This window comes from Motacilla alba, chromosome 5 (genome assembly GCF_015832195.1).
Source record: "Motacilla alba alba isolate MOTALB_02 chromosome 5, Motacilla_alba_V1.0_pri, whole genome shotgun sequence".
In the NCBI taxonomy this organism is placed as follows: Eukaryota; Metazoa; Chordata; class Aves; order Passeriformes; family Motacillidae; genus Motacilla; species Motacilla alba.
In genome coordinates this window covers 27,853,373-27,881,286 of record NC_052020.1, presented here as the reverse complement: position 1 = coordinate 27,881,286, position 27,914 = coordinate 27,853,373, and the positions used below count along the sequence as shown (strand labels likewise).

Here is a 27,914-nt window from a genome sequence, read left to right as displayed (position 1 = left end):
CATACCACCATACCTCTGTGTGTTCTTTCCCTGCAGATACCAATGTCATACGATACATCCAGCTGACAGAGATGAAGCTCAGCAGATGTTCCCAGAGAGAGAAGGAAACCTTGTGAAAATGAAGCCACTTCAGCTGAAGTGCCCAAGGGGGAACATTTCCTTCCTAGAAGCTCATTTGGTGGATTTTCCCATTTGCTCTGCCTCATCCTCATCTCCTCATCCATCCACTCTCCCTTGCTCTTCATTGAATACCAGTTTTGAAATGAAAGAGACTCGGACGCTGGATATGGCTGCTTGCCAGCCATGGTAATACCCCTTCCCCGTGGCAAAAGAGCACAACAACTACAGCCAGCCTTGTTCCCAGACAGTGTCACACACCTGGAGTAGGCAATGCTGGGGGACCTGCCTGGTCCCGAACTGACTGCCTATTACCTATTAGGGAAGCAACCCACAGAACAACGACTTCCTGACCAGGCAAGTTGGAGAAAGAGGGTTTCTGCTCTGAGTGATCACTGGAGCTTGGAAGAGCTAAGAAACCAAGAGAGCCACTGGTCATTCCACAGGGAACAGCAAATGCCTTTTTACCATCAGTTCCCTCTGCCTGCTTCTCCAGTGTGTGTTATTGGTCTCCAGTGAGAGCTCACATGCTCCTAGTCTAATGTCAGTGAAAACTGTTTCTAAACATCCTCTTGATGAAAGCACAGAGCACCCTATAAACCCCCTGCAGAGCTGTCCCAGTGCCAGAGGAGAAGGCTGTGGGCCACCACAGAGCATTGAATGGACTGTGAAAGCATGGTGTACAGTGTGAGGGAAAAACTGTGAAATAATTCATTAAAGGCAAATAAAAATTATTCATAGGCAACAAGTCTGGGCATTGCTTTTCAAAGGAGCCTCTTCGGTTCCCCATGTCCAGACAGGCAACATTATCTAGGGAGGGGGCAGTATGGGGTGGGGAACAAGGGACGTCTCCATTCTTACCTTGGCTCTACCAATGCCTTGCTGTGTGATCTTGGGCAAGTCACTTTTAGCCTCTTGGTGCCTCAGTTTCCCTATCTGTACACTAGGGATAATAATACTTCCCTACCTCGCAGGGGTGTTGTGAGGATGTATCAGTTAATGTTTGTAAGTAACAGTACAGTGATGTACAGTGCTAAGTATTATTAGTACATTGGATTGAGGTCTTGATTCTCCCACCTTGTGTTGGTTCTTCCTGTGTCCTGTTTTTTTTCTTTTGTAGGAGTATGTGGTGCTGACAAGAGGGCAGGACCAACAGCTTTGAAGCCTATTTTGGTGGCCCAGAGGGCCTGTTTAGACCTCCAGCAGTTTGGTCTTCTCTGAGAGCTTTGTCTCCTTGGCTCAAAGGTCCTTTTCTGAAACTGCCAATAATGGGATCAGTAAGTGCCACAAACATATTCTCAGTGTAACTTGCCCCAGCAGCGGCCTACAGGGACATGTTCCCAGTTGCAAGATACACATGAGTGGTTTCATCCCATGGTGGTCAGTGTCAAGTGAGTGTAGTCAGAGTTATTTCACTTGGCCCTGAGCTGAAACACAGAAACTGAAACAGAGCTAAACAGACAAAGTTCGGCCAAGTGCTGTGTGCTTTGGTTCCAGCAGACATGGTACCTGCAGACAGTTGGCTATGGCATCTCACATTCCAGCTATGGTATCTGGCCACATTTTTTCTCCAGACGAAATTCAAGAGAGTTGTTAGAGAAACATCAAGAGAAAAGGCAAATTGAATATAAGTCAACAGTGTATCCTAGCAGCCAGGAGAGCCAACTGTGTCCTGAGAGGCACAGGGCACAGCATTGCCAACTAGGCAATGGAGGGGATTGTCCCACTCTGCTCTGCACTGGGGCAGCCTCACCTTGAGTGCTGGGGGCAGTTTTGGGCACCACAATATAAAAAAGGTACAAAGCTACTAGAGAGTGTCCAAAGGAGGGCTACAAAGATGGTCAAGGGCCTTGAGAGGAAGCTGTATAAGGAGTCGTTGAGATCACTTGGTCTGTTCAGCATGGAGGAGACTGAGGGGGGACCGTATTGTTGCCTTTAACATCTTCACAACATGAAGCAGAGAGGCAGGCACTGATCTCTTTTCTCTAGTACCCAATGACAGGACCCAAGGCAACAGCATAAATCTGTGTCAGGAGAGGTTTAGGTTGGATATTAAGAAAAGGTTCTTTGCCCAGAGGGTGTTTGGGCACTGGAACAGCTCCCCAGGGAACTGGTTGCAGCACCAAGCCTGACAGAGTTTAAGAAGCATTTGGACAATGCTCTCAGGCACATAGTGTGACTCTTGGAGTTGCCTTATGTTGGGCAGGAGTTGGACTCGATGATCTTTGTGGTTGCCTTCTAGCTCATGATGTTTATGGTTCTATGATTTTATGAAATCTCTGTCATTATCCCTGAAAAAACTTCAGTCATATTATTTAGTACAGGAACACATCCAGCTCACATTGGGGGTGGGGAAGAGACCATCTAAAAGTCGCATGTAAGTCCCTGAAATAAGACAGACCTACCTCAGTTGTGTAGAACTTAAGATCAGCTGAGATGGCACAGTTCATGTTCCTCAGGTGGGAGATGGAAAGCAGCTGCTTCTCAAAATCAGGAACAGTGTGCAGCTACTGTAAAGGAAAGGGCTGCTGAAGGCAGCACAGTCACCTTCTTCAGATGGCCCTTGGTTCACACATCTGGGTCACAAATAGCCAGCACCCCTGCCCATCACTACAGATATCTAAGCAATAAATGGAACTACAGCTCCTAAGAGCACAATTTAAAGACAGAGAGGACAAATGAGGGAAATTGTTTAAGTAATTGTTAACCAGACCAGAAAATAAAGCTTAGGCAGAGATGTGCTTGGATGCATGCAAGATGATGCATAAAAGACAGTGCTAGTAAGATTCTGGTTCTCAGACACATGCAGTCTTCTATCTCCTAAATATATCACAGCACACAAAAAAATTCAAATAGAGGTGACTCTCCCCTACTTCATATTGCTGATGACAGTTCATCCTGCAGCCGCATGTGTCTCTTCACTAGGAGTGAAATGAGGATTCATCCTGCAGGCAATGCAGAAGAGGACACCACCTACGCAAACAGTCTCTGCCCCAGGAAAGCTCATGCAAGCAGAGACAGGCTTGTTACTCATGACCTTAATGTAAGAGAAAGGGCATTCTCCAGCCACTGGAGATGTAAGGCCATGGTTGTCATTTTGTCAAGGAACAATTTTAGCCCTCACAATGGCTTCACTGACGTACTGTCCCTGCATCAGTGCCATGTACATAGTAATATAAAAAGGGCACAGCAGGCTCCAGTCTCCTCAGTTTTAAGCATCTTTCCCTCCAGGAGCACTGCAAAGGGTAGAGGAAAGAGGGAAGTCTTTGAATGTGCATAAGAAAAATATTTCAGGGAGCCTTCAGGTGCTACACAACAACCTATTTTCTTTCAGAAAATTGTTGTCCTTACATACACAGACAACCAGGGCACCTGTAAACAGTGACACTCACACCAGAGGCTGGAAGAAGGAAGTCACCAAAGAGGGAATAGAGTCGGGAACTGTTTCATGCAGTGACACTGAGTTTGAGAGAATTATGGACACACCTTTTCCAGTGAGTGGTCCTTAGCAGCCAGATGTGGAGGTGTGGGCAGAGGCCACCCAATTCCACCCAAGTTACACAAACCTTGTTGTAGGGAGTTGGAGACACACTGTTGGAGGTAGCCATGTCCACTACAAGTTGATGGTATGTTTCTGCAGAGCAGTCAAGTAGCAATGGGAAGATACACATCCTGGAACTCCGAAAAAGTAAACAAAGCTTTAGCTCAGCCAGGTGGTGAATCTGTATGTCAACATGCAGTACACAGGGGAATGAACACAGACCTGTAGCTATACTCAGCAGGGCTAAAATGTCCTCAGTGCAATGAGAAGTGAGCCCATTCATCCATCTCATGGTAAAACAGCAGGAACAAAATGGAAGGTGCCAGGCAGAGCAGTAGGACAGCAAGCAGGAACTGAGGTAAAAGGAGAGGGATGATATAATCATGGGATGCAAAATGTGAGCCAATCCCAGGTTCATGGGCAGAATGATAATTGAACTAGAAAAAAAAATGACCAAAGGCTTAGACACTCTATTTGCAGTTCATAAGAGCGCCCAGTTTTGGCAGGATACACAGCAGGGAAAAAAGAGAGCAAGATTAGATGTGATTTTTCCACTTGGAGGGGGCAAAAGAGGGGGAGGCTTCCTTCCTGCTGCACAATCATTTTTGAAAGTGCAAGGAGAGGACAAACAGATGCTGGCTGTGGAAGTCTTCCAAATATGTGTTAGCAGTTGCTGTTGGTAAAGGGAACTTGAACAGGGTGGAGAAATCTTTGTTTAAACTAGGGAGAGGGTATGACTAGTTTCCAGAATGGATGGGAAACAAAGGTCTGGATATTCTTGCTTACTAGTGAAATCCAGGAGCCTCTAAGATGAAAAGGAGGGTCTTGAGTGCAGAGCAACCCCTTTAGCTGTGCATCTTGATTTAGCTTCCCCAGAATTCCTCTGCAAACCTCATCTGTGTAAATGTAATCCCCAAAATACAATGAGTATGCCCAGGAGTGGCTGTGTTCTCATGCTTCACATCACATCTCCAGAGAGTTTATTGGCACTGTTTTCTTTATGCTCAGTCCCGTGATGACACCCTTTTGACTTGCTTTTTTCCTAGGAGCAGGAGAAGGGAGGGGTATACACTGGGTGAAGGTGAAATCGAACTAAATTCACACTGCTGACTACCCATCTTCTCTGGTGTTTATTCGCCTTTCCTCCTGCACCCTGAATGACGGTGATGCTCTTCCCAAGTTTCTATGGTGAAATTTCTTGATCTGCACAGTATTTTAAAGGCTTGGGCCGGAATTACTTAAATAAGGAGGAACAGTGGTGAGCTAACATGCCTCCCAGGTGGGATGCTTGGGAGGGTGCAGTAAATGATCAGGTTTCTTAATGCTATCCATGTATTTGCATAACCAATTACTAAGGACACTGCAGCTGGTAAGAAGTGGATTCCAGAGATTGTTGTTGAGGAGTACCTAGGTTACTAAGGTGCTGCAGGCTGTACCTGCCAACAACAGCTTTGATGCTGCCTCAGTGTAGGTGATGAAAAGACAAGGCACTGTCCTGGCTCCTCCCACAGCTGCAACTGAGTGAAGGTAAATTTATGCATTCATGATAAGAACATAAGAAGAAACCTGTATGTAGCTTTGAGGCAGTTAGCAGCTTGTGAGATGCAAGGGCATATTAGTGGTCCCACAGATGTAGGGAAGGGAAAACCTCCCCTCTCCTTTGCTTCCCAGAGACAGGTGCTCCCCCTGTCACAGCACAGGCCAGCTCAAACTGTTCAGCCCAGAGAACTGTACCTACAGAAACCCTTTCCAGTAGCAGTTGTGCTTGAAATCAGGAAATAAATAGACTGTAGTGCCCAGGAAATTACCTTCTTACTCTACCTTCGTGCTCACTCCTTGTCCTTTGGATGACAATATTCAGCCATGGCCATGGTGAATGAAGCTGCTCTCCAAGAGAGGCTTCACAGGCCCTACCACAGCCTCCTTTTTTCCTTTACTGCCAGCCAAGTCTTATACACAGCAGCAGCTCTGCAAAACCTACTTCCACAGCTTTTCCTTCCACAGGGCTCCCCTTCACCGCATTTTGCCTGGAGGGAACATGAGCCTGTGCCAGCTGGTAGCTACCTCTGGCAGCTCCCCATCACTGGTTAGGAAATAATTTGTAATGCAGCCAGGTGGAACTGGCAAGGGCATCAGGAAATAAGAAGAGGAATTTGGCTGGGGCTTTGGGGCCAACACAGATTCTCATACAACTACTGCTACCAGATCTTCAGTGATTCCATGTGCCCAGGTGCAGAATGCCCGGGATCACTGTATATCCATCCACAAGGCACTCAGAGAGCTCCCTGTTGCGCTCCACAGCCTACAGAGGAGATTGCAGATGAGCTCAGAGGAAGGGTGAATCACCCATGTACTCTCTGCATCGTACTATTTTCTCCTCAGACCTGAGCTAATAGAAGCATATGAGCATATATTCTATTGTCTATTGTCAGAGCTTCAAATCAAAACTGTGATTAATCTGAAACTGTACATTTTTTATATTAGACCCAGTTTACCTCAGTACTGCAAAGATTTGGTGTTAACTTTGTGTAATATTGACATCTAAAATGCAAAATATGAGCACTGGAGATGACAGAACAACTTTCTATAAAGAATTCTGCCAAGAAAAAAATAATTTCAAAACAAAAGGAAAATACCTGGTTACTAATAACAGAAGTGATATTTAATATTAAATCATCTCAACCAGTGATTTTTTTTTCAACATTTATGGAGGCACTCCTCAGTCTCTGCCTATGTGACTGTACGTGTGGGTGGGGGCACAAGGGTGTCGTGGGGTGCAGCCCTTGGGGGAGAAATGTACAAGGCAAAGCTAAACCTGATCACATCCTGCTGCCCAGTCCAGGACCTGCTCTATTCAACCAATTCTGACATGTTCTTCCCAACTACTTGACTCTCTTGAAATGAGAGCAGGGCAAATGCTTGGTTGCCAATTATTGCTGTTACCAGTTACCAGTTCTGCAGGCTTTTCTCTGGCCATGGATCTGCTGTGAACATATAGTGGCTTACACATGCTCCCCACGGAGAGGAAGGAGAAGGTATTCCAAGGGAAGCAAGAACTTCATTGAATGTGAAAGCCAGCCAGAGTGAAAACTCACATGACAAATCAGTAAAAGCACATGCAATTTGGAGTCTGGGGTCCTGTTTGAGCAAGAAAGCAGAATGAGAGTATCTCAAAGGACAGTTTAGGTGGGAAAAGGAACACAGGAGAAAGAGACATTGATACCCATACCTGAAAGTCTGAAGGACCCAGCAGAAGCTCTGACACCAGGGCAGAAGAAGGGTTTCTGGAATGGGAGACACGAAAAGTGAAATGCAAGAGGAAATTCAAAACCAGAATGTGGTAGAAAAATTAAAAGATAAGAGTTGATAGCAAGTCGTCCCATCCCAGTAGGATTTGGGCATCTGGGTAACCAGATCCTACCACAGCTCTGGCTCTGGAGGCAGAGGGAGGAAGAGTGAGGACAGTATCATCCTGAGGACACAAGGAGGAGACCTCAGGAGTGGCTGTCCGCTGGATCTTTAAATCCTGATCCCTTTATTTTGCCTTTGTATTGCTTTCAATGTCATGAACCAAGAGACAGCCCAAATGCCTTATCCTGATGTATTTCTTAACACATGACAGCAGCATCAGGGCTGGGGGAACAGGGATAACAGGGTCATCATTTTAAGACCTATATTAGCTGGAAATGGTAAGCCACCTTCATTATGGTTTTGGGGACAGAGTTATTCTGAGCCCTGAAACAAAGCAAATGACAGTTTTTTTCCAAGGCTGATATTTTCTTGATAACTTTGATTTCCAGCCCTTATACCAAAGTTGTCCATAAAAGCAGGCTGCTGTTCCAGTTTGGTAGGGGGAGCTATTGCTGTCAATACTTTTGCTTCAGCAGTGGTCCAAACTCAGATGTAGTTGCACCTGGTTCTTCCTGCAGCAGCATCTTTGACTCACGTTCTAAATGTCGTTCAGCATGTGATACTAAAATTAAAGTGTGTTTTAATGGCCACAAGAAAAAAGTACATATTCAAATTATCCAGGATGAAACAGATGGACTGTTTCTCTGATTTTGCTTAGTGAAGACAGGTGGGGAATTTACAGTTGGGAACGAAGGATTTTCACTTAACCAACAATGGATGGTTGGCAGCCAGTTTCGTGATGGCAGCCCAAAGAAAGCAGCTTAGCATGGCCTGTAACAGTCTCAAGGGAAAGCCATGTGCAGGATGGACCATGTTTTTTGGCTCCCTGAAAAGAGCAGATGATAGAGCTACAGCCTCTGCAGGCTTCCTCCACTTCACACAGCAGCCGTACAGGGTTGCAGCAGAACTTTTGGCAGCAGATAAACCCCCAGGCTGTTTCACATTCCCTCCTACAAACTTCTGGTTAGAGAAATGGCCACAATCAAATGGCATATTCCTCACTCAGAGGTGGTCTCCTGCATTTTGTTGGGGCTGAATTAGATCCAAACTGACAGTTGCTGAATTCAGTAGGTTGTCTTTGAGGCTCAGCTGGCTCTTGGCAGGCTCTGAGCATTGACTCAGGAAGAGCATATGAGCCCAAGGACACAAGCCAAGATGCCAGCCCTTTCCTGGGGTGCTTTGGATGGCCTCTAGCTAAGCAAGATATGGGGGATGAGCCTGGGTGCTCACAAAAACAAGGTCTTGGCCTCAGCTGAGCAGAACAGATGTGTGACCCTTTTGTGGTCCAGAGGCCAGTCCCTCACATCAGCTCCCCAAGCTGCAGGGCGGTGTCACAAAGCCAGGGCTGACAGCTGACTGGCACATCCCCACTGCTAACAACCCTCACGGGCTTTGACTATCCCAGTCTTTGATGCTGGGTCTACACTGTCACCCTGAGGTCTCTCTTTCTAAAAGCCCTTTAAAACTTCAGTATTAAGGACTCTAAACATCAGCAAATAAACTGTAAAAGTCCATGAGGTTTTTTAGGTGCTCAGAATGGCTCTGGTTATCACTTCTTAATGTTTGTGGCAGGCAGTCCTGTGGGTTGTTGTGTCACACAGGCCTGAGCTTCCATATAGACATAGAAAAATAGGTACTTTGCCAGTGGCCCAGCAAAATGGAAGAGCTGAGTAAGAGAAAACCTTGCCTTGAGCATCACCAAACCAACATGTCACAGCATCCCTAATTCAAGTTATCACCTCAACCTGGCAATCTCAAGTTGCTGCTCAACAGGCCTTCAGTGTGGAAGATTTGATTGATGTCTGGAAAATTATTTCCATATGACAGAAGACAAATAGCTGTACACAGGAATAGAGTCTGAATCTGCAGTCTACAGGTAACTTCATAGCTTGACTGTCAGATCAGGGGTTGGGAATACAACACTCTCAGTTTGGAAAATTCTGAAACTTACAGCGTACACGGTGTGCTGGTTTTAGCTGGGGTAGAGTTAATTTTCTTCATAGTGGCTGGTATGGGGATGTGTCTTGGATTTGTGCTGAACACAGGGTTGATGATGTAGAGATGTTTTTGTTATTGCTGAGCTGGGCTTACACAGAGCCAAGACCTTTTCTGCTTTTTGTACAGCCACACTGGTGAGGAAGTTTGGGGTGCACGGGAGGCTGGGAGGGGACACAGCCAAGGGCAGGTGACCCCAGCTGGCCAAAGGGACATTCCAGACCATATGACGTCATGCTCAGTATATAAAGTTGGGGGAAGGAGGAGGAAGAGGGGGACATTTAAAGTGATGGTGTTTGTCTTCCCAAGTCACTGCTGTATGTGATGGGGCTCAAGAGAGCCCCATCCCTCCTCGAGATGGCTGAACACCTGCCCACTCATGGGAAGCACTCACTTAATTCCCTGTTTTGCTCTGCTTGTGTGAACAGCTTCTGCTTTCCCTATTAAACTATCCTGCTCTCAGTCCAGGGGTTTTCTATCTTTTACCCTTCCAATTCTCTCCCCAATCCACTGGTGGGGGAGTGAGCAAGCAGCTGCATGGGGCTTGGTTGCTGGCTGGGGTTAAACCACCACACACAGTCAAAACTCAAATCAACAGGAAAATGAAGAACCCACAGTAGCATCAGTACTTGTTCTGATTAACAAATGAGCTCCATTTTTCTTCTCAAGCAATAAATCTCCTTCTAAGACATATGCTGTTGTTGAGAGACATCCTTCTTATTTTCTGTGTTCTGGGACAGCCATGTCCCACTTCTCCTGTTATTAGTCTACAGACTGATGTGGAGCTCTAGGGATCCCAGATGTTTACATCTTTGTGATGTCAGATGGACTCACTTCACTAATGAAAGATGGCTGTCTAATAAAAGATAAGATCTCTCCTTTTCACTCATCAGCAGTATAAACACAAAGTCCCTGCAGGGACTTCACAGCTCTGTTCATGATGAGCAAGCCATGTCATATCATACTATAAATCTGAGGAAGTACCAGCTCTGAAAATAGGACTTGAAAAGATCCTCAAGAGAACATGTACATCACCCCATTGCCTTAAGGCAATTAGGTCAGATCAAGTTAAACTGCTCCTGAGTTTAGTTTATCTAACCTGTTCTCAAAAGCCTCCTGTGACAGAATATCACTGTCCTCATAGATAAAAAGTTAAGAGACTTCTTACTACAGCTTTAATTGTCTCCTTTGCAGTGATTTTAACTAATTACTTCTTGTTTCAGCTACAGCAGATATTATCAAAGAGTTGGTCTCTGTCTTTGCAGTAAGTCATTATGTTTGTGAAAGGCTCTTCTCTAGGACTGATCTTTTAGCTTCCATCAAGATTTCTTACACTCAGCAAGTTTTCTGGCTCCTTGCTTGTTCTACTCATTCTCCTCTGGATTTCTTCCAGAGTGTTTACATGTTTATTGGAGTCCTGCTGAAAGCAGGACAGTTTCTCTAGCTATGGCCTTCCTGCACAAGACAGAGCAGAAGCATTATTTCAGATAATTATTTCTGATATATGATAGGCTGCCTTACATATTTGCTGTACTAGCAAGATATTATTGACTCACGTTCAAGTCTCACCCCAGACTGCTTTGATTCACTCCAGTTTTTCTTCTATGTTGTCGTCATGTCCTTTCATATTTCTGCAGACAACATTCCTTACTGAATTGCATCCCATGTGGCTGAGAAACCGTCAGATTCCACAAAATCAGACATCACAATTCCTTTTCCATAGAAAGAACAGATCTGCATCTCTGCCTTTTAAAGGATGCATGTGGTCAAATTTTAAGAAGAAGTAAAAGTAAGATTCAGCATAAAGTACCAGGTTTTGGGTGGGGAAAAATCAATATACTTGTTCCACTTCTGTACCATTGTTAACAAGTTCTACTGCACAAGCTCAGCAGTGCTTTTAGCAGCTACAAAAAACACTTGAAGCTGAGAGTCACAGGCTGTTGGGATCATCACTCACAGTGTCTTTCATCATGCAAAGCAACTCCTCGCTCCTTTAAATTATGTTGCAGAGTCAGGCACATTCAGATCTTCCAAAATAAGCAGGATTAATAATGCCTGAGCAAGACTGGAACATTGAAGAACCAATGGCACAAAAATCGAGTGTTATTCACCACACCTTGCAAGCCCTTTCCCCAGCATACCCCAGTCAGGCAGAAGATTCATGTTTCTTTCAAAACCTTCTAAGCAAAGGTCACAGGCAGTGCAGCCCAGAGATTTGAATTACCAAAGCTCCTGTGTGTCTTGGTTTTTTAGCAGCTCATGCACCTGACCATGAACAGAAAACCAAGTGATGCTCAACAGAAATGAAAACTGAGGATGAAAGATGGAGAAAAAAAAAGAAAAAAAAAAAAAGGAAGAAAATACTAATTGAAGTTTGTAACGATTTCAGTGAAGATTATGGCTTGGCTTCTCTTCATAGATTTTTATTCTGTACTCACAGGTAGTGAGTAGCTCAGTGACATCCAGAAAGACATTCTGAATGTCTGACTTGCTGTTTGCTCTTTCCTAGCAAGAGAAAGTGTGTGCAGCCAAGGACTTGGCTTGGTAGGTCATGGGTTGGAATGCACACATTCCAGTGCTTCCGTCTTTAATCAACATGTAAGAAACAAATACCGTTACCTCCCCAAAGCATTGAAGCAAATAATGCTATTTAGAGTAGCTGAGGATCTGACAGATTGGGTACAGTACTGAAAGTGGATCAGAGGGGAAGAAAAGTAGTGTAGGGTACTAGAGGCTGGACTTGTCTCCTAGTTCTGCACTCTCACTTAGCCCATGTCAGAGAGCTGTGCTGAGCCCCACTTCTCACTTCATTGAACAAGCCCCATCTTCAGTTGCAGAGTATGGAAGAACTCAACAAATAACATTTCCAGCACACTTTTGAAGGGACCCTATGAGCATGAAGTATTACTGCTGCTGTTGTTAGGATTAAGAACAGAGACTGCTGCTGAATAATTCATTTGATGTGAAAAACAGCCAGCAAGTTGTTGAACAAAAATGATGTACAATGAGACATAATTACAGAGTGGTTGCAGAGAGCAGGATGCAGATGGGGCTCTCAGGTTGGTTGCTGGTGACATCAGAGCATGGACAAGCACAGATACGTGTTGGCTTGCATACTTCTTTTTCTGAATTATTGTATCACTTTGCCTTTAACTTTTGAGATACTCAAGGACTGCCTCATTTGGAGGGGCCATTTCTGGTGGAGAAAGAGGATTCACTATTCCCAGTTTTGTAGTACTTACCATTACTGAGAGGGCTCTAGAAGTCTTAAGTACTGCTGACTGAGAGGCACTATCTTGTCACATCAATACTGGTTTCCTTGACAGGAGGAATGGGCAGAGCTGCTAATTCCCCACAGATGTTGTGGACACCAAAACTTTCTGTAGCAAATTTTAAAAATTGGAAGGAGATTCTGTGCCTCAGATTGCTACTTGCAAAAAGATACCAGCATTCACAGAGCCCAGCCTGCAGTGTGGGAGCTTTAGAGCTGTCTCTGTTTTTCATCAAATCACACACGAAAAGCTTTCTCTGCCTTGGCTTGGGAAGAAAATGAATTCCTCTTGACTCTGCTTTCTTTACACCCCCCCCCCCCCAACACCTAGAGTACTGCATCCAGCTCTGGAGTCCCCAGTATAGGAAGGACATGGATGTCTTGGAGCAGGTCCAGAGGAGGGCCATGAAGATGACCAGAAGGCTGGAGCATCAGCAAAAAACAGACACTAAATCAAAAACTAAACCAGAAACTGAGACCTACTTCAGCCAATTTGTCATCAGAATTAAACAAACAACCAGAACTTCCAGATACTACTGATAGATTCAAGTCTGGCTTGGGAGACTGAATGACAAAATCCCTCCTGTATCCCAGGTCTCTGGCTATTTCTCACCTGTGAGCCAGATTCAAGGGATAGGGAGCTTGGAAGATATGGATGGCTTGGAGCCAGGGAGACAAAGGGGAACACGAGAAGAGGCTTTATCCTGCATTTCCTATATAATAGCCAAAATACCCTTCTGTTCTTTCTCATATATTCTAGAGAGAGCACAACTGAAGTGTGAAGAACTGTTTAGTGGATTTAGTAATAGTATTGATCTTCTGTCATTTAAAAAGGGTCTCAGGGCCTAATCAGATCTGTAGAAGTGTCTCATTATTTACTTTGCCAAAGGAAAGGATTAGATATCGGAGAAAGAAAAGGCCCTTCTGCAGGCATGGGTTTACTCAGCAGGATGCAAATCCATTCCATTTACTCCTACCTGTATATGTGTTTAAATAGGAAAGAATCCAAACTACCCTCAATGAGATTCTGCCTGGAGGAATCAGTACAGTAGCAATAAACCGAAGTAGACTCAGCAACACAGCAAATTGACTCTTAGATTTCCAGCATCCTGATTTAGTTCCATTATATGGTCATATATGAAATGACAGCAGAAATCGTACTCTTGATGACAGAGACAGATTGAACAAGTTTTCACCTTCTGAGATACAAAGGTAGAAAGAGTAAACCAGAAACACTCTGATGGCATTTTTATAGTCACTTTTGAGACAATAGAAAATTATCTTATCACACCATTGCCTGTAATGTCCCTACCTCAGAAAACAGTGATGGTTTTATTTCCTTGACACTTGAACCCAACTTAACTTCCCAATCTGTCTTTCAGGGTGGCTGCAGATGAGACAGCCCATTTTGTACCTATGTTGTGGCACAACTGAAGCTATGCAGACATGGAGTAGCAGCTGTAGAACTGCCTACTCAGCCCATGTTGGGTCTATCAGCAGAGCAAAATATTTCAGGTTGAACCCAAACATTGACTTTGCAGTGAGATTTCTTTTGCAATGATATTTTTTCATGTTAACATTCCAGATATTATCAGTACATTCTGAGATAGGCACACACACACAGACATATACTTGCATGATAACTGTAATGAATAATCTGGTTTGATTTGGCTTGCAGGAGATACTTTAAACATCTTTTTACTTAAATTCCATGCAAACTCTACGCCAGTTTCTACTGCTGAATTCCACAAACAATACAGCTAATTCAAGAATCTCTGTATTTTCCATCACTGGAAAGATTTTGTGTTAGTTCTTTCAGGTACTTCTTTTTAGAGACTTACTTAAAACACCTCAGTGTTTACCACAGGAGCCTTGCAGGTGGCTTGCTTTCTTGGATCAACATTGATCTGCCTTGCTCAGCACTGTCATTGTACTTATTCATCCTGATGCCCACTTGCATTTAGTCATGGATTTGCCATATCCCTGGCAGGTTTATAGTTAAGTTAATGGACTGTTTTATGGGACTTGAAGGTTTTGGACATCCCCTGTGTCCCAACTACATACTTGAAGAAAGGAAGGTGCACAAAACCGAATGACCAAGAAAAGGTTAATTCTTTCATCTTTTAAGCACAGAAAACAGGGTTCTTCTTCCAGGTCAGAGATGCATTAGCAGGTGAGCAGGGTATTCCCTTGGAGCAGCACAGGCAGGCAATCCCAGCATGACCTTCAAAGCACAGGGACATGGCTCCCTGAATCAGAGGCTTCAGCACGGGAAAAAGAGCCAGTGCCAAATTTTAAGAGAAGCCTGAAAGTGACTGACAAGCCCACAGACTGTGCCGAGGTGTCGAGAGCAACAGAAGGTGTGCTGCTCTGCCATGGCAGCTGCAGCACTGGAGAGAAGTCCCCAGGATGGTGGCTGCTCCCAGGGCAGAAAGCCCAGGGCTGGCAGTGGCAGCTGGAGTGGCAGAGGGCAAGGAGGAAGGGGTAGTGGGAGTGTAAATTGTCACTTCTTGTATAACCAATGGATTTCACCTGGCAGTCACTGATGGACAATAAATTTAGAAAGAAAGGAACACCATTATTTTAGTGTTCCTCTTACGAAGGTGACAGCATTGGAAAGGTGCTATTTATTATTTACCTGCGCTGTAATACCTTACATACTTTAGGCTGACATTAGAGTCCAGTATCTCAGAGACACTTTAATAAACCTGTACCTTTGTAAATCTGATGTAGATTCAAAAAGCCTGCAGTGGCAGGAGTAGCCAGCTGCTACAAATACATTCTCTGATTACAGGAGTTCCAAGGCAAGAGTAGCTTTGTCTAAAAAAAGAACCTTCCCCTTATGCTCAACCATCTATTTTGTACAATAATTGAATGTCTGCTGAAAAACCGTCTTGTGATCTGTTGCAATAAAAGGAGTATGTTTGATCATAGCTTGGTTTTGCTCCCTGAAATGCTGCAGCCCACAGCCTTTAGGGCAGAAAGCCTGACATGTTCCTTCTCAGAGCACCTCTCATTCATACAGAAATGTTTTGAGCCCCTTCCACATTTTACCTAGAGTGCCAGAGCCCTTTCCTTCCTAAAGCAAAAGCCTTCAAGCTCTTCCTCCACTGCTGGAGTATTTCTTACACAGAAGGGTACCTTGGGCTTTCTATCAGGTTTGTAATCTCCTTCCTAGATTTCATGCTCTGTATTATATCCACAGTTGATCACAAAAATAGATGGCAGTTTTTATTTCATGCTCAGCCTGAACCCTACTGACTTAGCAGGAGCAAGGGAGAGGTGGTGAATTCATCTTAGCTTGCATCATATCCTCTCTGCACCTTTTTAGCTATAGGAGGACCTGCTATTTTATGAACGCAATCTACTGCAGTAGATCCAGACAGCAGTAAATACTTTACTTCTATTTTTTTCATTTGTCGTCACCTTGAATCTAAATCAAGTTTTACAGCCTAAAACCAGATATTCCTTAGAATTGCAGATAATTCAGCACAAGTAAAATGCCTTTTTTAGAACTATATTCAATAACAAGCGTTAGTAGGAGTGCTAACATCATTAGGAGTGAGGAGATGTTTTGGTTTTAAATTCCTGATTTCATGATGCTGAGAAGCACATCACACTTGTTCTGTGTTGTACTCCAGTGGCTGCTGCAATGTCAGCTGCAACACCCTCTTGGAAACTACAAAGAATGGATGTCCTCTTCTGAGCTGGGTTTGGGTACCTCCCCCAGCTCACACATACTTGGGTGCATGTGTGAGAAAGTACATGAATGCACAGGCACATACACGCTTTAGGGTATTTTATATTTCCTGCAACTGTATCCCACTTGCCAAAGGAGATTGTTGACTAATAGCCTCTGAAGCTCAATGCATAGCTATTCCAGCCTTTCCCTGGCTTATTTTCTCCCTCACTGAAACAGATTTCAATTCTACATCAGACTTTCCCTCATGCAGATTAACATCATCAATTTTTGTTTTGACATAGGTGACCCCACGACATCAAGAGATCCCTGGTGTCTTACATGGCACCTGCTCGCTGGCTCAGAAAATCACATCCTTCCTTGGCTATTCTTCACCAGCTCAGCTATTCCCATCATGCCTTTAGTCTTACCCCAGGCAATATGACTTGCATGTGAAAGCTTATACATTTTGTTGTTCTTTGGTACAAAGAGGTTGTTTATTGGAGTGATGCCCAGAATATCACTTGTCTTTTTTGAGCACACATAGGCAGGAAAGGGCAGGAGCATATGAAGAGAAGGAATTTAAAGTTGTATCAAGGTCTTGACTTGCCTCTTCTTACCTGTACAGGAGAGTATGTCATCTGTAACACCTACCTTAGGGGAGGTCAGAAATTACTCTCCTTTCCTTGTCTGCCACTGGAGCTAGAACAGCAAAGACTGGATATGAGAAAAATGTATTCAGCCCACAATGCCAATCAGAGGGTCATTAAATGGGACTAACAGAAATCAGCACCAAGTAGCTGTTAGGAACACCTGGTACTTCACAAAGTGAAATGAGTGGAAGAGCATCAGACTCCCAGGATAAGGGCAGTTCCAGAATATTCTATGCACAAAGGCAAAAGTACCTCTAGTTCCCTGGCCTCCTGTCCCCTCACGTATTTCCCACTCAGTGGAAGACAGTAACATACAATGACAGCTTGGGACTTCATGTCTCCTGTATCATTCACATCCTGTTGCTATGCTGGGTCCTAAGGGGCAGAGAGAGCACCAGGACTTTTCTTCCTTTAGTTATGAGGAAAGTTCTATTCCTTTCTCCACCAAAAGTTATTTTGCCATTTTTGGTTTTGATGTTACCATTTGATGTTAATCCACAGGTGACTCTATTTCCAGCCTCAAATCCTTTTCTGAGGTCCTGATTCTCCACCAGCATTTCCTTTCTCTCTTTCATGTAATGTAACGTTTATTCCTTTTCTTTGAATCAATACAGCTTTATTTAGGAGGCATCTTTCATATTTAGGAGGCATCTTTCATAGCAACTGTATTCTGAAATGCCTGTGAATAACTCCAGACCATGGCCTGTATATGGGACAAAGCACTGCAAGTGGTAAATACTGCATGGGGTCAAAACATTCAATCACACTTTGTTTCACCAAACCTCATATCATGGACTCCTCACTTTTTCTGCATCTTAGAGATTTTATATCTGCATACTTTTCCTCTCCCCTCAAAGGCTTTGTCCTTTATGCAGTTCTGATCACAACCACATGAAATCCTCGGGAAGGAAGATGTTCTCAATTAAAATATGTGCCCAGCCTATATTTGCAATGGGCACTGAGATGCCCACATATATAGCTCCTTACCTCCCAGAATATCCAATCTCATTAATTCTACCTACGTTATTGAAAGTATTGCTTATTCAGAAGAGGCATTGAGTGCTGACCCCAGGACACCAGCACAACATGCTACTGTAAGAAGTACCCAGTAGCATACACTGAAGCACTTGTACCTGCCCTGAGGAGGACACTTTGAGCCCGGGCTTGTCAAGATCTCATCAAACAAAAGGCTATCCTGTAGCAGGAGGAGGATGAGAGGCATATAGGTGGCCTCTTGGAGGAGGGAAAAAGGGAAAATGACAGTTCTTCCCCAGCAAAGCTTTAGAATTTCTATATTCTCTCCCTATACATCCTTTGGCAACCTCCCAACCCTTCTCACTCTCCACACCCACTGATGCAGGAGTACCAACACTAACTTCTGCAGAGGCATCTTCTGTAAGCGCAGGTTTGTCCCCCTGAAATACGAGCAAAATAAGGGGCAAAATGGGAGGAAAGAAGACTGTCATTAAGACTTATTTGGTTTTATATGACCAGAGTGGGAACAGGGATTAAAAAGTAATAGCACATACAGTGAAAAGTAGAAGCAGCAAAGACCCCATGTACTCTAATGCCCAAATGACTTGGTTCCCCTCAGGACTCACCGGTGTCCCCGATGCTTGTCCTGCCCGCTGGAGTGTGTGGCAGATAACCACTGTCTGCCACTGAATGTCAGCACCTGCCTGCATCCCTGGACCTGGGAGACTCAGGAAGCCTAATGCATTTATCTGAAGGGCTGGGAGACCCTGCCATGCCCAGCAGGTCAGGAGACAGCAAACACAGCTCAGGGATCATCTCTGGTGGAGTGCGCAAGGGGACCCATGGCTTGGACTGTGCGGGCTCAGCACTGCTGCTGAGCAACGCTTTGTGTAACATACATCACTGCTGAGGGATGCTGAAACTGTGTGTTTTAAGTTTTGACCAAGAGAAATGCTGTAACATTCTGCATTCACACACCAGTAACCCTCCTTTATTAGCTAAAGCCTGCAAAACTCACAACAAAACATTTGACTGATCCTCTGTGTAGAATGCAACATTTTCTTAGGAAACAATTATCAAAATGAAAAAATAGTCTCAACTTTTCTATGTAATTTTTCTTCTTAATGGGCCATTAAAAGGCTCATTCTTGTGCTGCATTCATCTCTTTCCTGTTAGTGCTGCTTTTATTAAAGCATCTTGTGCTTCCCTGTAGCCCTCTAGAGACATCCAGCCATTTTGTTTTAATATTATTATCATTGCTAACAGCTGAATGCAATTGTCCAAGAGAGCAAGCTAACATACACCTACAGTGAAAAACACTTGCAGGAAATCAAGGAAGAGAGCTGTGGCCAGAGAAGGGAATTTAGAGGCAGGACTCCTAAGATCTACTTCCAGTTCTGCTCAGAGCTTACACATCTGGAAAGATTTTTTTTTTTAACCTCCTTTTGCCTCCATTTCTAAGCTGTTGAATGATCCATGAAGACCTGGATTTAAGGTACCAAGTGCACTCAAAAAAAGGTGTTCCACACTTCCTGTGCCCCTTCATCACACCACTTTCAAAATATATATTGGCAATGCTACCTATCTTTTTCTTCCCTTCTCCATCCTCAACTCATCCTTCTTATAAATTTACCCTCCATGGGATTAGAATTTCTACCTTTTTTTTTTTTTCGGGGGGGGGGGCAGGTGGGGGGTGAATATTCCCCCATTTGTTGCTAAGAGACAATAACTATCGATATTTAAAGAGATAAAAGAAATGGCCAAGGTGAGGGAGGGGGGCAGCTGGCCACTCTCTTACCTGGGCAGTTTTCTCTTCAGAAGGGCAGAGATACCATGAGATTCTGGCCAGGGGCTGCGGGGCTCGCTCTCCTGCTGACGGCATTAGAGAACGCTCGAGCTGTTGCTTACTGCGGGGAGATTTCACTGCCACCGCCGGAGCCCAGCCCCGCACTGCTTCTTTCTTACTGAGGGTGCACCTTTGCTCGTAACAGCAGCCATTGAACTGGGACCTTATTAACACCCTACCTCGCTGGAAAGGACCCTCAGCATCTGCTCGGGGGCCTCAGGAGAAAACCCTTCCGAAGGAGCCTCTCCCGGCTGCTTTTGGGAGCCCAGCTGCCACCACCTGGCCCTGCCCTTTCTCTGCCTCTGCTCCGGGTTTTTTTGCTATACTGTAACCCTGCACCCCCTGCCTGCCAGGACACCCCACAGCTCCTGCCACAGCCGTGGAATTTCTGCTACATTTCTCTTGCTACACGGGGTCTGTTGGTCCCTGCGGTTCCAGCCGCTGCTCCGAGGTTCCTCCCCAGCCCGTTTCACTGCCCAGCCCGCCCGCCATTACCGTGTGAGGGAGACGCGGCCGGGCTCGCGCCGCAGCGCCCCCTGCAGGCGCGGGTGATCATCGCCCTGCGCTGCCCGGCCGGGAGCCAGCAGCGCCCCTGCTGGCCGCGACTGGAACTGCAGCCAAGGGGAAGTGCCTGCGGCCGAGAGACGGCTGTGCTTGGGCTTCTGGTTCTGGTTCTGTTTGTTGTTGTTGTTTGTTTGCCTTGTCATACATACTAATAAAGAACTGTTATTCCTTTTCCCCTGTCGTTGCCTAAAAGCCCCTTAATTGCAAAGTTATAATAACTCGGAGGGAAGGGGGTCATATTTTTTCCATTCCAAGGGAGGCTCCCGCCTTTCTTGGCAGACGCCGGTCTCTCAAACCAAGACATCCTCCTTTTTAGTTGTCACGTGCACTCATTTAAGTTACAGCCAAAGACATCTGTAGTGGATGTTAGGAAAGCAATTCTAACAGAAAATATAGTGAGGTGATGATGATTTGCCCCATAATGTAGTTAAAGAAAAGGGAACGAATATGTAGAAATGCTTGTCCCTCAATTACTCTGTGTAGTTGCAAAGTGTTGTTATCCTCAGGCCACGTGGCCAGAAAGAGGTCACAGCCATGCAATGCTGTGGTTTCATGTCCTTACTGCTGCCTCTCAGCTGTCCTGCCTGCGGCACCTCAGTTAACTCTCATCCTTCAGTATGTGGCTTTGCTTTGCTTCCACAAGCTCCTGCACCTAAGGCCAGGAGTGAGGACGTGCTGCACAGCCTTGCAGAGTCAGAGGTGCTACCTTGTGCTGGTGTGTACTTGCATTTCACTTATCTGTCTCCCTCCTTGAATACAGAAAAAGTAAAAATTGTTGTTTTTCAGATGTGCTATGGCTCTAACCACCTACTAGATGTGGAAAACACAATTCACAGTTCACTGGAGTAATTTAGCCAGTGAACAACTTACAGACACTAGAAGTGCCAGGAAGATATTTTGGGGAGATGGAAGCACATAATTTGCACTTCAATCATGATGTTCACTGCCAGATAAAATCAGCACAAGCCTTAGCCTGTACGTGGGACAAAAATGAGAAATGGTTGATGAGCCTTGATAGACAGAAAATGGAGAAAAAAAACTGAAAAGGCATTACAGAACCAAATGCAAGCAGCTACATGAGCTAAGCCCAGTTCTGTGATGGTCATACACTCACCTTGATTATTATTTTGTACCTTGTTACTAGCCTGTGGTTGGCACCTATAAGTGCAAAAAGTCAGCTCTGCTAGAAATAGATATGCTCATCTCATCCACTCGAAAATACAGGAAAAGGCACAGCTACATAAGCTGCAAAACTGAGTGCTGGCAGATGAGGCTCTGGAAATGCATCCAAGAGGGTCAGGTGGGAATTGGGAAACAGAATGGCAGCAGGAGGAAAGGAAGGATATATGGGGGTCATTGCTCCCAGAGTTAGCAAGAGGAGACAGGGTTTCGTGGTGCTCAGTCAGCAGACTTGGAGATTTGCAGGCATCCTTATATCTGACTCACTCTTGACTTATGTGTAAGGCTGCTTGGAAAAAAAACACTGAAATCCCAGGGGCTCCTGAGAAAGCTGTCATTTTGCAGCTTTTGAAGGCACTAACAACATGCTGTCAAGTCACTGAATGCCTGCTGTAAAATTCAAGCCCTCTGTGAAATGCGGTTTCTGCACAAGCAGCGTGCCGGACAAGGGGAGGGCAGGAAGGTGCAGGAACATAGCACACACCTGCTTCCCACAGACCCACAGCTCCCCATCCAGCCTGACAGAGCTCAGCTAATCCATCCCACAGATCCTTTATAGCATCATCTCTTCTCTGCAGGGCTCTGCTTCAGTGTGGTTCAGGCTGCAGAACCCAGATGGGAGCTCTGGATGTTTTCTTTCCACCCACAGAAGCCCTTTTATCTTTCAGCTGCCAAGAGGCATGTGGATCCTGACAGGAAAACAATCAGCAAGTCTCTCTATCAGCCAGAGACATCAGGGACACAGGCATGTTTATATTCTGAGCCCTTATCTGCCCGGATGGAGATGTGGGCCCTTTGAAGAGCCCAAACTGCTCCCTCACCCTGCACAGTGTCCAGAGTGATAATCATTGTCCTGCCCAGATCCTCTGAGAGCTGCTTGGCCTAACACCCTGGGCACAGCCCTGCTTTTTTGCCAGCTCTCTTGGATGAGTGACAAGGGGTGTTGAATGGAAAGGGAATTGTGACACACCCATGGGGACCCTCGTGACTTGTCAATTCTGGTGTGGTTCTTCCCACTTCCCCTTCATCTGCTCTGAACTGGCACCAAGTGTGCCACATCACCACTGCTTCTTGCCTAGTAATCATGCAAGAAAACTGCAATCTATTTTTATAAAAGGGCTGAGTACTCTTAAGGATGAGGGACTGGGGCAAGGAATATAACTAAAACAATAAAACAGGAAAGAAAGTACACGTGTTCCCAGGTCTGTCACTACAAGCTGCAGAAAGGTTATGTAAGGTGCTGCTCACATCCACATTGTGCTGCTGTTGGGAGTTAATGCACAGTCTTGGAGACAAGAAGCTTTCAGCCCTGGAATAGGTGCCATCAGACTTTCTGGGCACTGTCCTCCTGCTCTGCCTGGGAGAGAGGCAACTAGCAGCAAAAAGAGCACCTAATCAGCTGTAATTGAAACCAACAAGCTCCAATCCATCTACCAGCAAAGGGAAGGGCTTCATATACAATGTCCTCTACAGGACATGGAGGTGTCTGTCCTCATGAGCCTCCTGGGAGTGAGCAGGAGCCCTTTTCTCACAAGAAGGAAAACTGAGCAGTGTGTGTGCTAACCATGGATTGCCAAGCCATTGCACGGCTTAACTGGGACCAGGTCTGTGCAATGCCCTGCTTATAATGCCAGAATTCCTTCAGGTGTACAACAGGTCTTGAGTGTGGTAGTGCCTTTTTTGTTGTGACTGATCAGGGGAATGAAAATCTCTACAGTGTAAGACTGTTGGCTGCTGGCTACCACAGGACCTACCACAGAAGCAAATCAAATCCAATGACCTCTTTGAGCAAGGTTTCTTTGCCCTGTTGTCCAATGGTCATACAATAAAAGAAACTCTTATTTTTGGCCTGTCACAGCATAACACAGATGCAGATGTGGTAAACTTTCTCGGGCATTAAAGTGTTGAAAGGAAACAGTCATTGCAGCAAGTTTTGTCCTTCAAGTTCTTAAGCAGGACAGAGACCATCACATCCTGAGTCATCCAGCCTCACAGCAGCATGAACTTGCTGTCTACACCTTGGGTTGCTTTTTTTACAATAAATCCACTTTCCTACCATCCTGTCACAGCACAAAGCATTTAACAATGAATAATATTTCTGCACCAATAGGAACATCCCCTGCAGTTTTAGGATGCAAACAGTTTCTTCCTGGCAATACATAGTGCAGCTGCCAAAGGCTACCAATCTGAGCTGGAGCCTTGGTGTTATTTTAAGCACTGTTCCCAGCTGCAGCAGTGCTGTGTTTGCCAAAACACTTCCTTCTAGAAAGGAAGAAAACTAGCCAGGCCATATGGTGTCTTTCAGGGAGATGAAGTGTTGACTTTTCCCAGCATGTCATGAGGATAAAATTAATCCACACTTTAGCATAGCTGGTGAAGAATCTTGCACATCTTTCATGTTCAAACCCATGTGTTTTGTCTGTCCTTTTAACTCTGAATTTATATGTCCCTCAAACTCCAGTTTGATGCCAGGACCTAGATGAATACCTTGTTCATGCCTATCACTGAACAAATATATGGAACATCCACTGAGGTGTATTAAAAGCCAAAGGTAGGGACCCAACTATAAGTGTGGTTAAATGAGATCTTTGAGGGACAGGAGACTGGTGTCAGACTGACACAGAGAAAAATGCCAAGAATTTGTGCGCTTCTGACTCATCTCTGGCTAGAGAAGGGAGATTAAGATAAGGACTCTGCTCCAGGGTTACCAAACATTTCTGGACAAGTCTTGCTGTTTTTCTGCTCCTCTGCCAGAACTGAAAAGCTTAGACATGTCCACCAGGTACCTGGGTATAAAGGTAGACACAGGTAGTATTCACAGAACCTTCCCAGCTGCCAGCAGAGAGGCTTCCCTTCCCATATGCACAGTCATCCCAGGACACAAACCCAAACAGCTGCTGTTTTAACTACCCATCAAGAGACACACTCAACTATCATCTCGGTCAATTTAGCAAATGTTTTTCTTAGATAAAACTAAAGAAAGGTGAGAGCCTTGTGTAATGTAAATCACATTTACTCCTACACACAGAGTAAATAAAGAAATCTTTTATATTGTGCACTGCAGCCTATGGACTCGTATGTCTGTAAAAAACACCCCCATTCTAGAAGTAGTTAAAGAAGGGGTATAATGAGCCATATAGGAAACACATTGGGAGGATGAATCCAAGTGCTCAGTCAGCTCTAAGGTCTCCTAGCTTCAGTCTGCTTTCCTATGGCAGATCACAGCAGCCAATATCAGCAAACTGAAGCAGACCCCTTGGCAAAGAAAATGGCCATATGAGTTACAAGATTAGGCCCGTGGCACTTCAAGGAATGGCTGGCATAGTACTTCAGTCACGAGAGAGGCTGATGGGGCTATTGCTCAGGGGCAATTCCTCTCAGCTGGTGTTATTTAGATTATGTAGAGGCAACATCCCGATGCATACCAAAACCTTTGGAGAAGACTAAGTTTACAAAGGGTCTGACACAAAGTTAAGACTGGCTGTCTGAGATGGAGCCCAAGGTCAGAAGCACTGCATCAAAATAAGGCAGTCTGGATGTGTCATGCAACCTGAGAGGAATCTTTTGTGGTATGAGACAAAACAGGAGTTGCACAGAACTGGTCAGGCCCCCAGATTCCCTTACCCACATGGTTATGAAGCTCTGTTCTTAGCTTGTGTGCAAGCTTGCTGTTAACCACCCACTGGATAGTTTAGATGAGGAAAGAAAAACAGCTTCCAGCACCCTCAGCTGTGGCTTATCCAACACTTAACATTATTGTTGCTCAAAGGCTCTCATAGAAGTTTCTGCTTGATCCCCCCCTAGTCCCAAAAGCCCTGTGTTCCTGAGAGATATTAGGTAGCACTTACCTCTTCAAGACTGTGTAGATTAAAGTCCAGAAAGGACTTGCTTAAAGAGCAGGTTATTGCAGCAAATTCCTACACTCCACCAGACATTTTCAGTTGTGCACTGTCCAACAGCAATTTTTAAAAAATCTGTTCCATCTTTAGTTGGATGGGAAAGAATTTGCAATTGAGACTTAGACATCTGTTTTTCTGATAACTGTGTAAGTTGAGGAACTCTACAGACTAAATGGCTGTGATGCCATTTCAGAATTAAGATCTGATAATATTGATTTCTTACCCATGTCTTTAGGCAGGGGGACAGTGATGGACATTGCTTGAAATAGTACAGCTGAAAGGTTTTGTACAACTGGTAAGGAAATCCTATCATGCATGTAATTTGTAATAATCTATGCATATGAAGGGAAAAAGACTTCAGGCTAACCCTGAAGAGATGACATGTGGATGCAAGAAGTGTTGTCCTAATGTCAGAATTGAATACAGGTGAGAAACCAGTTGGCAAACATGGTTATGACAGATTGCTCCAGAGAAAGCTATGTGATTGCAGAAAAGGAGATTGGATTATAAAGACAGAAAATTGCATGGAGGAGGAGAAGGCCAGCAGAGAATCTCAGCTCTTTGTACTGAAGATATGAAGCACTGAGGCTGCAGGAGCTGCTTCCTCCACTAGACTCAGCAAAAGCTGAGTTTTTGAAACCCCCAGTGGTGGTGAAATCTCCTGGCCCCTCCTCTCATTCTCTAACTACACTTGATTGGAGAGCTGAACTGCAGAACTAGAAAAAGATAAGAATGAACTTTAATGGATTTTGTCATTGAATAGGTGTCTGCCCCACTAAGTATCCAACAGCCTCTCTAACAACAGCCCCTTCTACATGGCTCCCTGAGCTCATGGTCAGCTCAGATACAGCTGTGTGGCTGTGGCTGGGACAAGAGCTATGAGAAACCTCATCATAACCTCCTCCCTTGACCAAGAAGCCACATTTTGTTGCCCATAATCCTTGCCTCAGCTAAATTATGATTATGGCTACACTTGCCCAGTACCTTGCTCTCCCAGGCCCCTTTCTGCCTTCCTAGCTTGACCTTGGACCTGCCTTATCCCTATCCCAACTTGCCTGATGATCACTGGCCCTGACTGGCCCCACTGGACTGACTGGCCTGATGTCACTTGACCTGCTCTGCTTACCTTGATCTGGTACTGTATCCATGAGGCCACTGCCCTATTGTCACCCTTTGCTCCAGTTCATCTTCCCTCACAGAGCAGCTCCAGCCACAAGCCATTATCAAGAAGTTCTCCTTTACAATGCACCAGCTTAGAAGATTCTCTTACCTCTAAATAAGGCCTGCAAGATCTGGGGGTACCTGTAGCAAAAGTGAATAACCAGATGAAATTGCAGGAAGATCACCAAAAGCAAAAATTCCAGACTGCTGCCGAAATAGTAAGCTCTTTGTACAATGAGCAGTTCTCCAACTACTGTTTCAGGGGACCATTGGAGAACATGATGGTGTACAACATTCACATCCATGACAGCTGGTTCTTTTAATACTGGCTCCAATCTGTGACATGTAACCCCATTCATGTTTTTTTTTTTCAAAAATTCAAAACCTGTGATTTGTTATAAAGATACTGAAGCAGGATCCAGAGAGAAAAAAATAAAATTCAGAGCAAATTTTGCAGGCATGAAGTATACAGACTTTGGTTATATTTAGTAAAGCGATTACAGTTCTGTTCTACTTTGTGTCAGAGTGCTATCCGTTGATCCTGCCTCTTTTCATTCCACTCTGATTTGTTCATTGTTAAATTAATGAGGACTTAACAGCAAGTAAATCACATGCCATTTAATAAGATTTCAGATGAAGCAGCAAAGAGGCACAAAGCATGCTGAAGTCTACTTGAAAACGCCACAGCTTTGTTCATCCTTAGTTACAATTATTTTCTTTCCCTGCCAAAGCAAACTGCAGTGTCCATTGTGCCCAAGCATAAAGACAAAGCTTGTTAATCCTTGTTAAAAGATTCTGACGTTTGTTATTGTCATGTTCACTCCAGATTTTTTTCAAGAGCTTAGTCTGTTTGAGCCTGATAGCAATATATCTACAAACTTTTCATGTTACATGCAATTAAGCTCTTGTTAAGCCTAGCTTTAGTAGGACATCTTCTCCCTTTACTTCCATGCCAGAAGGACTAAGAATGTCAAAATTTCACTAGAAATAGCAGATTAATTAATCAAAATATATGAGCTGCATGATAGAGGAAAGCCTGCCCTCTTCTCTTTTAATCTGCATTGCCTTGGAAGTCTACTAGAAGTTTTATCAAGATACGCTATGGACTTTCAGAGCACCACTTGCATTTACTATTTCAGCATGTGCCATCTGAATAATAATGTAATACATGGTGATTTCCTCACCTGAGCACATCCAGAGCTAAAGGCCACATATGATTTGCACTGTCACAGTAGAACTTGTACACCCAACCCCTGCCTACACATCAAACAATGAAAAACTCGAGTTGCTCAGCCTAAAGCATCTGCTGGTATGTTTGCTCTGCTTTGGTGCTGACTCTGCCAGTTTTCATTTAAGATGTTCCTTCTCGGCTAGAAGTTAAGATTTTCCTGCTTAGAAAACTGCTATTTTATTTTCTTCTTCTACCCCAGTGCTTTGTGCTCCTGCCATGTTCTGCAGAGGCTGCAGCTGCTGGCAAAAATTGATCTGCCATGATGCATGTAGATTTCTGTTGCTGATGAGGCCAGCTTGAACATTAGGGTAACCTTGTCATCCTGACAGGTGAGGAAATTCAGCTAGAAAATCTGAATATTTTAAGACATAATGCTACTTTCAGAACATTAC

At 44.6% G+C, this 27,914-nt stretch overlaps 1 protein-coding gene across 1 annotated transcript in view; it reads left to right on the top strand.

Moving 5' to 3' along the window:
- Positions 1-11,401, top strand: part of TTC9 (tetratricopeptide repeat domain 9) — a 38,897-nt gene extending 27,496 nt beyond the window's left edge. The window contains exon 3 of the mRNA XM_038138735.1: positions 37-11,401. Within this exon, the coding sequence (XP_037994663.1) occupies positions 37-116 (80 nt within the window). The 3' untranslated portion in view covers positions 117-11,401. The remainder of the gene's footprint in view (positions 1-36) is intronic.
- The last annotated feature ends 16,513 nt before the right edge of the window (positions 11,402-27,914 follow it).